This window comes from Canis aureus, chromosome 1 (genome assembly GCF_053574225.1).
Source record: "Canis aureus isolate CA01 chromosome 1, VMU_Caureus_v.1.0, whole genome shotgun sequence".
Taxonomy (NCBI): domain Eukaryota; kingdom Metazoa; phylum Chordata; class Mammalia; order Carnivora; family Canidae; genus Canis; species Canis aureus.
In genome coordinates, this window is record NC_135611.1 from 36,328,146 (window position 1) to 36,340,181 (window position 12,036).

A 12,036-nucleotide genomic window follows, 5' to 3' on the forward strand; every position below is an offset into this window, starting at 1 on the left:
ATGTGCCATTTTAATGCATGTTGTTTCAGTAAATGAATTGGTGGCATTCAGAGGCCAACCAAGTGGGTACAAGACAAGAGAGGAGAATGATCTCATTAAGCTGTGGTAGTAGGTTTCATTGGGTTTGATTAAATACAGTAGCCAGAAAAAGAAGAAGTGGGAGTATCATCTGAAATGCTGTCATTGCTTCTGAAATAATCTCTTTTGCTAATGAGAAACTGGCTTTCTAGGGTGAGTTGCATTTCATGAGAGACTTTAATAAAGCCAATCCAAGTTTTAAATCATCCAACAAGACAAATCTTTTTTGGCTTAAAGTATAGGGACTTTTTCTCTGAATAGTTGTATTCCATGGAACTCAGATTATTGCCAACCAATTAGACATTCTTCAGTTGTTTTGAAAGATGTAGAGCCGAGTAATGCTTTCTCTCTAATAGTGGTTCAGTTTTAAAGGCAGTATACATGTTCCTAGGACTAGTAACTTTCCATAAGGGAAACAGGTCCTAATTTCTCTACTACATTTCCAGTATAGGATTTAAATTGAGATTTGTTGCTACGTTCTGGTGAAAGAATTTTTGTATGCATTTGAGCTGGTGAAGTGAAAAATATTGCAAGCCGATTTCCTGGAAGATTTATCAGGCAGTTTTGTTGATGTTTCTTGCTTCACTTCTCTTACCCATCACAGAAATAAAATTCCAGACGAGACAGCAGCAGAGGCCCTTGGATCTGTGTGAGCATGCCAAAAGCATTTTAAGAGGAGCAAAATATTTAGGGGAAGAATTTGGAAAATCAGCCTTAAGGGATTTAACACATTTTTCTTCTCCTAATTCAGTCCCGTGTTTGTCCCCCTAATGGAGAAAGGTCATTAATGGAATAAGGTTTGCTAACTAAGCCCTGAAAGGCTTTCAGAAACTAAAGGGTTTTTCTAAAATCCAAATCTAAAGAAAATGCTTATTTGGAAACTGGAATGAATACATTTAAAGTGTAAATTATAGTAACTTATTTGTAGAAAATAATCCAATTATGTGTAAGATGGTGTTTTCTGCACATTTTTATTTTGGGGAAATTAAATGACAGATTGGCTTGATAATGGAGAGCTGGAATGACTTTGAGACTTTTGAAGTTCTCTATAAATTTCTAGGAAGGGCAGAATGATTGATCAGAATTGCATGACTAAGATTTTCAGTTGTTTTCCCACCACTTAGCTATCATATTTTCACCTTCCCGAAACAGGACCTGGGCCAGGGTTGTTACCTCAATTGTTGTGGTGCAGAGGGCAGTTTTCTATTAGTAAGTGTTCCAGATTTGTTACATTTTAATCTCATAATTGAAAAGCCACAGGCTAATTCCAGTTCTTTTACTAAATTCCTCTGTGTGTGTGTATGTGTGTGTGTGTGTGTAATTGAACAAAAGGAAATGTGAACTAAAACTTTATCGAAATATGAACTCTCTTCCCTCTTTTTTTTAACTGTATCAGGAAAATGAATACAGGGAATGTTTATAAATTTGGGGGTATTTTTGAAATATTTGGATGTTGGACAACTTATCTTTAAAATCTCATACTTTATTTCATATTGGTTACATAAATTCATATTCAAACTTTGATTTGACCCCAAAAGAACAAATATTATTATAGAAACATTAAGTTTTATAAACATCTCTGTATGGCAGAAATCTGTTTGTAGACCTTTTTTTATGTGTTCAGTTGAAAAACCTTACTTATCATTTGGTAAGGTGCAGACACTCATTTCTTTGACCAGTCTACATCTGGAGAGGTACCTATGAATTATTAAATATTTTAATATGTTTTTGAAAATAAGGTTAAATACTCAGAAAAGATAAGAAAAAAGCAAAATTTATTAATATGAATCCCTAAGAATTTTTCCCATTTTTATGGTGATAAAATCTTTAAGATGTATGAATGTTATGAAATTAGGAAAATATACTATTTATGACCTTTATATGTATTTTTATTCATAGCATTATGGAATAATATGTATGGTAAAATTTACAAACATAAATTCTTTCTAAGGTTAATGGGACAAATAATTAGATTTTCTAAGAGCTCTGAAGACTGATATTTCATATCATATTCATATCGGTGGGGCTGTTTTAGTGCTCTCTGCAGGTTGATATATGTGACTGACATCTATTCTGTGTATAATCTCAGCTTCGTCCCTCTTAGGTGTGATTGCAAGGTGGGGACTCAAGAGTGTGTAACCAAGTCCTCTTGGTTAATAAATGGCAATGTGTGGCATTGATCGATGGTAGAAAGCCTGAAATCAGGTCTGATGCTGACTGCATTATCCTTTCTGAAGGGAAGGCCACCAGTACAGTTAACATCAAGACGGTTCTTAGACAACAGTTTTGCTTTTCATCCAATTGCCCCTTTTGTGTCTGAGTCAGTCTCTAGTTACCTTTATGGACATGTCAACATGCACTCTTCTGGAACTGCTGCCATTCTACTTATTTCAGGAATGACCTTTTAATCACAAACTCTCCTTCCAGAAGGGAGTTAAGGACCAAAGATATCACAAACTTGGGGAAGTGGTGGCTGAACTTCTAATTCTGCTGATAGAGATGAGCAAGGAGGTCTGTGTTGAAGGCAGCCCTTTGAAACTGATGCACAGAGAGCAGAGAGCACTTGGGCCTCTCTGTTATTATTTTGCTGTTGTGCTGTGGGAGGCAGCCTGGCAGGATGGATGGCACCGGGGCAGACAGTGTATTTATACACACCACACACACAGAACCTCAGCTTTCTGCACGATTCCAAATACTCCTGAGGCAGCTTTCAGAACCAGTTAGAGATTGTTAATGTGCTGTTTTGTAGGCTTTAAGCCAACAGTGACTCTTGCTGGTGGTAATTGAGAACTGGGGAGCTGCTGAAGAGGATACCATTAGAAGTAACAGGAAGGGTATAGTGGGTATTTATCTGCCATGTTTACACACATACTGTAGCAATAATTATAGCAATAAGGAAGAACTCAATGCCAGCTCTTTGCCAAATGTTTTCCACTCATATTCACTAATCCTCACAATGCCCTTGCAAGCTGGGTGTATTTATCTCTTTGGCAGATGAGAATCTGGGGTGACGAGGCATTGTAATGATTGACCCGAGGTCACAAGCTAAGTGGATTGGGGTGCGGTCTATTTTGTTCTAAAGCCTTTTTGTTCTTTTGGATTTAGCACATGGTTTCCTTGTACTTAACTAAATCATTCTGCCTATCTTCCAGAAGTTCAAGATGCTATAATTTTTAAAGTCGAATTTTACTGGCTGTGGCTTGGAGCATGAATTTATAATCAAAACCAAAGTTGATAATTTTTTTTAAACGACTCTGGTTTCTCCACTTGTAAAACCTGTAGATTATGTTTATAGCTCAGGATCATTAAAACCTCGTCCTGTCAATTTTAGTACAGGAAAACAGGTTGTGGAATACCGTTATACTAGTTTTTGTTCTGGAGGGTATAGGACTTGTATGAAAAAGGAGGAAGATCGTGAGTTTCCTAGGTTTTTGTGGATAACTTTGATTTTTGTTTTGGACATGCTAACATCTCTCATGCTGAAATTTTAAACTGCAACAGGAAGTATGTGCAAGAGTGTGAAAGTGAGGTGCTAATTCTATCCCACACACGTAGATGTAATGGTTGACGGTAGCAGGCTGAGGCCCAGGACGGGGCTCCCTGGGGAAGGTGCCTGAGCTTCATGTTCTATCTGAGCCTCAAGAACTACTAGTAGGACTACTATTTTAAACTCTCCATGATGGGGATGATTGTATTTAGAATCCTTCCCAAAGGTACAGACTTTCATACTTTTTCCCTTCTCTCCCTTTCCCTCCCACAGATGAACACAATGACGTGCAGAAGAAAACCTTTACCAAATGGATCAATGCGCGATTTTCAAAGGTAATGGAGACTTTATTTTCTTTTTCTTCTTTTTTTTTTTTTTTAAAGATTTTATTTATTTATTCATGAGAGACATAGAGAGAGAGGCAGAGACACAGGCAGAGGGACAAGCAGGTTCAATGCAGGGAGCCTGATGTGGGACTCGATCCCCAAACTCGGGATCACTCCCTGAGCCAAAGGCAGACGCCCAACTGCTGAGCCACCCCCAGGAGTCCTGGTAATGGAGACTTTCAAACACTTTATGATGATCCAGTTTTCTCTTTCTGACTGATGGAGCTTGTTTGGAAGTGCAGTGAATTTTCCCATGGCAGGTAACCTAGCAGAAATCTTCTGAGTGTGCAGATACATTTATACTTTTTAGAAATTCTCAAATATGTTTAAGTGGAAATCCTGGTACAAACAGTTCATGGTATAAACAGCTTTTAATTTTTACCTGGCATTCTCCAGATAAACAACAGTTGGCTGCTTTTGACTCTGTGAATCCTGGGTACATTTAAGAAGTGAATATATCACTAGGCAAATTTGGTGTTCCCGTAGCTAGATAGATGATGATTTCACTTTGCCTGGTTAAAATCAAAGTTATACAGGCAGCCTTTCTACCCCATGCAGAAATGTTTAGGCATTTTCTTACCTGTGGATTTGGCTAATAATGTTAATCTGCATTGTGGTTCTATTTTTTGTGCACTTCCTCACTTCTTTCTCCAAGGATCTAATCTCTCTCAGCATTTCTAAACCACTTGGAACGTAATCAGTGTTTTGAGCAATATTCTTTTTAGGGGCAGGGAAAACCAAAAGAGTAATTGGCGGGGCTATTTTCAGACTTGTTCTTATATAATTATCCATTGGTTATTGACATTGGAATTTGGTTCTTTACGTTTGAAGTGGGAGGAAGATTTTTAGGACTCCATGATAGAAAGAGGAGAAATAAAGTTTTCTTGGAGAAATATCATCGTAGTCTTTTAAATAGCATGAACGCTACTTAAATTAAGAGTTATTTTTTTCAAAAGTTTCTGTTTGGGAAGGTTACAAAGGTCAGGAAAATAAACATCAGTATTTCTTTGAGGCAACCTGAGAATGTTTTAGGATTACTTTGATTAGCAGCACAGTTTAAAAATTGCTTCATATCCCAGTATTTACATATGATTATTTGATTGCAGTGTTTTCTTAGGTTTTGCACGTTTTTGTGGAGGGATGTTTTATCTTGCCTCTAAGAATGTTAGGAATGTGAAAACTGACCTTGACAGAAGGGTAAAAAATATAGAAGTGCTTGCATAATTGGTGGTTTTATGTGTAGGATTTATTCTAGAGCAGATATAGGTATTTCTGGGGAAATTTTAATTTTTTAAAAAATATTTTATTTATTTCTTCTGAGAGGCACACACAGAGAGGCAGAGACATAGGCAGAGGGAGAAGCAGATTCCATGCAGGGAGCCCAATGTGGGACTGGATCCTGGGACTCTGGGATCACATCCTGAGGCAAAGGCAGACGCTCAACCACTGAGCCACCCAGGTGTCTCTTAATTTGTTTTATTTTAGAGGCACAGGTAACATCTGGGTTCTTTGGATTTGACATTATGTAAAACTTTTGAAGTATTCATCTGCACGTGACCATATTCTGTGCAACATAGTTATAGCAACTGAAAGAGTCTGGATATGAGATGTTTTATTCCCAGTGTTTTCTTTTCTTTTCTTTTTTTTTAAGATTTTATTTATTTATTCATGATACACAGAGAGAGAGAGAGAGAGAGAGAGACAGAGACAGAGAGAGACAGATAGAGAGGCAGAAACACAGGCAGAGGGAGAAGCAGGCTCTATGCAGGGAGCCTGACGTGGGACTCAATATCCCATCTCCAGGATCAGGCCCCTGGACTGGAGGCGGCGCCAAACCACTGAGTCATCCAGGCTGCCCTATCCCAGTGTTTTTATGAGTGCTGAGATGTGTTAAGATTATCCCTCCTGATTTTTATTGAGGAGGATATGGTTATTTCTAGGTAGAGCAAATTAAACAGACCTACGTTTTAGCAGCTCAATTTAGTTTTGGGGGGAAGAATTGCCTTAGAACTCCTGTTAAAGATCATTTGGGGGCAGCCCGGGTGGCTCAGTGGTTTAGCGCCACCTTCAGTCCAGGGCGTGATCCTGGAGACCTGGGATTGACTTACACTTCGGGCTCCCTGAATGGAGCCTGCTTTTCCCTCTGCCTCTCTCTCTCTCTCTCTCTTTCTCTCTCTCTGTGTGTGTGAATAAATAAATAAAAGCTTAAAAAAAAAAGATCATTTGGGGAGTGCCTGGGTGGCTCAGTGGTGGCTCAGATCATTTGGAAGCATCATAATCTTGGTAGATCTATGTTTGAGGGACATTTTAAACTGAGTCAATGACTTTTACCCGTGTTTATGAGAATGGAGAGAAGTAGTGCCATAGGTCAAGGAAAGGTGGAGACAACTGAGAAGGAATAATTGAAAATGTTTATCAGTATTACCATGAATTTGGCTCAGACAAGATAGCACCTTGACAGTCTGTGACAGACTGTTGAACTGGAGCATCAGCCAGTAGGTCTGCTTCATCTCCAGGTCCAGAACCTTGTCCTGATGGATGCAAGCCTGGCACCAAAGCTTTAGCTCATACCCAGCATGGCTGAAGTACTTCCTTTGTTGAGCTTTAAAAATATCCTCACTACAGTTACTTCTTTTCCATTGGATGGTTCCCAGTGTCTGTTGATGATTTGGTCACGTACCTGAATTCTCTCAAGAAATAGCTTGGTATCAGATAAGCATCCGACTCTTGATTTTGGCTCAAGTCATGATCTCAGGGTTGTGAGATTGAGCACTGTGTTGGGCTAAGTGCTCAGCAGGGAGTTTGCTTGGGATTCTCTCTCTCTCTCCCTCTGTCCTCCCCTCTGCTCACTTTCACACTCTCTCTCTCTCAAATAAATAAATAAATAAATAAATAAATAAATACATCTTTTTTTAATGACAACTTTGTCTTTTTGTTTTTTTTTTTAAGATTTTATTTATTTATTTGTGAGAGACACACAGAGAGAGGCAGAGACGTAGGCAGAGGGAGAAGCAGGCTCCCTACGGGGAGTCCCGTTTGGGACTTGATCCCAAGACGCCAGGATCGTGCCCTGAGTCAAAGGCGGATGCTCAACCACTGAGCCACCCAGGCATCCCAATAAATAAAGAAATCTTAAAAAAGAAAAAAAAAAGAAATAGCTCAGTATTTATTGCTGGTTATTAACATCTTTAAAAAGACCTCAGATAACACCAAGTCCAGTACTACCAGGATAGTTTACTTAATGAACTTGATACTTAAATTTGTACATTTGTAATGTACATATTCTTCTGTTAAATGAAGTGAGGGTTTTAAGTCCCATGTAAATTATTTGCCCCAGGAAGCTTGTAATCACTGTGAAAAGACCAGGTAATATTATCATTTTTAACATTTTTAACATTTTAACAGTTCCAGTTATGTAAACTGACACAGAAGCTAAAAGCTTATTTTGTTTGGAGAAAAAGTATCAAAAGTAGAACTGACCCTGGAAACATTTCCTTTCAGATCCTTTTAGTAAGAAATCAAAGTAGAAGGAAAATTTGATGGTTCTAGAACACACTTATCAAAGAAATTATGACTATTTGGATATAAAGAGATGGAGGAGGGTTCATGGCAGTGACATTGAACTTCATCCACATTTTTTCTTTTCTTTCCTCTGGCTGTCTTAAATCCATAAATCAGATTGCTTCCACACTGGTGACCAGGAAAGAGAATACATATTTCTATGCTGGGAGATTTCCATAGATTCCCTATACAGCTTAATTCTACTCAGCTGGGAAAAGGTAGTTTTTGGGCTTGGTGCCAGTAGGTAATCCAGAGGCTAGCACGAGAAAAAAAAAATCCTGGTGAAGAGAATGAATTTGATTTCATTTATTTTTTTTACCCATGTCTTTTGGTATATTGTGGTAGAGTTTAAAATAGAATTATTGATTGAGTCTGATGCTTCCCTGCAGCATGAGTCCCTCCCCAGAGCATTTGGGCCCTTGTGCTGAAAAATGCCAATAGGTACGGATGGCATCTTTCATTGATTAGGAATTTATTTTGAATTCCATCCCTGGGCATTTATTGGGGGTTCCCTCCCCAGTACATTGCAATCAAACAGCAAATCTTGTTGATTCCACTACCTGTGTATATTCAAAATGTTTATTTCCCTCCCTCTTTTCTGACACCTCCTTTTGACAAGATGCTATTATCTGAGATAGGAAAAAAATGTGAAAGACTTTAAGATAGGCAAAAAGATTAGTGAGAATTCTGTCAAACTCAGACCTCTGGGTTATTGGCATTCTCTTATCTTTGAGCAGCTCTACAACTTTGAGAGTTTTAGAAAACAGATAATAATGCAAATGATTCTTATCCATAAAATGCAAAGTAGGTGGAGTGCAATTGATTGCTGTCCCTTGGCTAGACCTATTTTTGCATCTGTTGTAAATTTATTTCTGCTTTCCTTTATTGCATATAAACATGTTGTGTTTTGAATTCTCCTTTGGACCGGTTTAACACCTCACTGGTTCTCTTGTCAATTAATGAGTTAAAGTCACATGTGTATGAGAGTCAAGATTTTACTGCCCCCTTTTTTTTTTTTTTTTTTACTGAAAATTATCCCTGAAGACGTGGACCACTGTGATAATCTACCAGCTGGTTCTGTCATGCCATGCTTCCCCTTACCTATTCTTTTCTACTTTCTACAGAGTAGCCGGAGTGATCTTAAAGTGTAAGTCTCAATAACCTTTCTCTTCAGTTAAATCTTTCAGTGACTGCCCACTGTTCAGGCTTTTAAGGCTCTAAATTGTTGCCACCTCCAATCCACTCCTGATTGCATTTTGCTTTTACTCTTATTCCCTCTTGGTGCTCTAGCCATCACGATGAGCCTACTCATGGCTTCTACCCTTGCTCCTTCTTCCGTCTTTTCTTGGCCAACTCCTTCTCTTTCTTGCCTGAGCTTAAATGTCATTTCCCCAAGATACCTTTTCTGAGCTCCCAGACTAGGGTAAGATATGCATATGCTCTATACTCCATACTCCTAATGCATTATCTGCTGATGCACTTATCAGAATTGTACTTGAAATATTTGCACCTGAAAATATTTGTCTCTCCTCTCCTAAACAGTGGGATGCTCCATGAGTGCAAGGATTGTTTATTTTGTTCATTGGCACCACTTCTGGCATTTAGGAGGCCCCCAGTGAGCATTTATAGACTTGATAGATTAGTGAATGATAGTGACAGAAACATATTTAAGTTCCTTATACTTTATATCTATAAACCAGTTGGAAGTGGTTATATTGGAAAGAGGTAGGAGTAAAGAATTGAGTGCAAAATGGCATAAATGGTGTTACTTCATGGATATGAATACGTTTTGGGAAAAGTTTTCAATTAGCAATAATTGCGCCTTGGATAAACCTCATTGGCTACGATACTGCCACTGTGCAAAGCTATATATGAATATGTTTTGCTGCATTACTTACAAAAAATGAACAAACAAGTCTAACTATGCAATTTCCCTATTTACCTGTTTATTTGGAGTTGCATTGGAAAGATTGTTAAATCACCTTTTGGATTTAATTCATGATTCTCACATTCGCTGCATAGGATTCTTCAAGTAGGATCCTCCTATTAAATTTGGTGTTGAAAAATGAGATTTAAAAGTTAAAATTGGCTCAATTCACTCCTGGATAAGGGATTGTTGAAGCACTTGAGAATATTCAGTAATACGGATCTAAAACCATTTTTGATTTTTCACTATATCAAGAAAAATGATAGCTAAGACAGCATTCACTATAAATATATATTCTTTTTGCTGCAAATTCTTGTTAATATTTATAGAAATATGCTTTGGAGTTTGGGAATTCTGAGAAGTCACCCAGTGTAGAATAACTTATGGTTGCTGGATTTTAAAAAGTTATGAAGAGCTCAGAGAAAGTGATTATCTAAAGGTGCTAAGAGTTAGGAAATTTAACACTTATTCCTGGATGTGCTGCTCATTTATTTATGACCTCAGGCAAATTATTAGCCAATTTTTCCAGGTCACTTGATTTTTATTCCTTTAGCTATAAAGCACACTTGATCATAATTACTCCTCATATTGCTAAGAGATATTGAGGCATTATTATGAAACATTATGGAAGATTATAATTACTTAGGAATGCTAAGTTAGGACCCATTGGGTCCAAGGTAAACCCCACCTTGGGGTATCCCTGGTCTGTGCTACACATATATTTTTAAACAGAAATTGCAAAAAAAAGCATTGGCTCATTAAACCCACTTTATTCCATTGTCTAGTGGGTAAAGCTTGAGTGTTTGGTTCCCTCTCATTTTTGAGAGTGTCTGGTTTCTTAGTGGGCTGGTCTCCCAAGGGAGGCAGCGATGGCCTCATTGCTTCACTGTTGGGAACTTTCTTCTGACTCCCAGCCTGCATTTTCTTTGGCTGACTTTCAGAGCTGCTCATCTGGCAGAGCTGAGATGTACAAATTGCAGAAGCTCTTTTATCAGTTTGGTGAGGCGATTCTCAAAAGAGGTTTAACAAATAAAGGTTAGGCAGAGAATGTGCAAACTGAAAAATGCTGAACTTCAGTTTGGGCAGATTTCTGCCTTTCTCTTTTTGAAGACAAAGATGAGCCAAGTTTTCATATAAATTACTAAATTCCAAACTTGAAATTTGAATTGATGGAGCAGAAAAGGAAATCTATGAAGCCTTTTTTTTTTTTTTTTAAGAAAAAAAAATAGATTTCAATGTGGAGAGCTATTCAAAGGTGTTCCTTTTGGAGACAGTAGGACAGTGCTTGTAGTGTCTCATTGTTTTCTTCTCTTTTTACATTGGAAGTTGATGGTCCCGAAAATGAGAGCAGAAGATGTGTAGGGAGCTTTGTGGAAGATGGGGCAAGAAAAGCAGCCTGTAGATGTTCATCCTTCCTTTTAGTCTTGTGAAGGAGACAGCACAGGCTTCCTGTGTGACAATCTGTAGCATCCACAGTAGAGATTTGAGCTTTGAGAGTTACACATTGGGTCCACTGTTGATTTATTTTCATGAACATGAGGACAGCAACTCAACTAATTGTTTTAGACACTGTTAACTGTGAAGCTGATTCCTTAAGAAGTTTCAGTGTATGTTTTCTCACCATTACCCCTAAAAAGCAAACAATAAAATGCACTCTGCATTCCTAAACAGTTCCAAGCTATGTTTTGGCTACATTCTGTAAATTTGGTTCTGTTGTTATTGTTTGTTTTCATTCAATTTGATTTCTTTTGTTTGTATTGGTTCCAAATATTATACTTGCAAAATCATTTTCATCTGGTTACTGTGGTTACAGTAAAAAAAATTAATATGCTGTGTTTTGTACGTATTGAGTACTTAATAAATGATTTTGACTGAGCCTATTAGTAGTTGTAATTGTTAAGCAAATTTGATAGTATTTGCTGAGTGTTTGTAACTAAGGCTCAGTTTTGAGATTGACCTGCTGAGGGGAAATGCCTTTTCACCTTCTCCCTTCAAAGGGGTGAACAGAGCCAACCTGTACCTTGATTTTCCATTCAGCCTGAGCGACCCTACCGTTCCACATTCAGAAATGGGCTCTGGTTGCTGCAGGGGTGGTAGGCCTAAGCCAGTATGGATCAGTGAGCTGTAAGGACAGCATTGTTGAAGAGGTGACAGTTTTGGGGGAAAGAAGCTTTTTCAGTTAAACAGAGCCAGGAGACAGTAGACCCATTTTCAGCTGTACCTAACCTTAGGAATCCTTTAGCTCCAATTGCTACATGTGGTAGTCACCTGCCAACCATGAGTGGAGCCAGATTGGTTGGGGAAGTGGGAGAGTTGATGCTGTTAGTTTTGTTTTTATCATCTGTTGCAGAAATAAAAAAAAAATCCTGCCAATAAAAAAAACCTCTATTTGATAGACTACAGAGCAAACATAATTTATTATTATTGACTGTTACTATGAGATTGGGTGAATGCAAACAGAATGTCTGGACAGAACTTCACACAAATATGCAGTGAAGTCGAAGAAAGAATGATGAACACTTATCTCTTGGAGAGAACAAGTGGATGTACCTTGCCTGGGTCTCTTGTGTATTTTCTCTTGGGAGACTCCAGAGTTA

General features: G+C 38.0%; 1 protein-coding gene and 1 pseudogene across 9 annotated transcripts in view; one reads left to right on the plus strand and one right to left on the minus strand.

Annotated features, from left to right (window-relative positions):
• UTRN (utrophin) overlaps nt 1-12,036 on the plus strand; it is a 505,421-nt gene that overhangs the window by 101,523 nt on the left and 391,862 nt on the right. For all 9 annotated transcript variants that reach the window (XM_077895925.1, XM_077895964.1, XM_077895934.1 and 6 more), the window contains one exon: nt 3,839-3,900. In XM_077895925.1, coding sequence (XP_077752051.1) covers nt 3,839-3,900 — 62 coding nt within the window. The remainder of the gene's footprint in view (nt 1-3,838; nt 3,901-12,036) is intronic.
• On the minus strand, nt 9,251-9,379 carry LOC144289592 (U4 spliceosomal RNA; annotated as a pseudogene).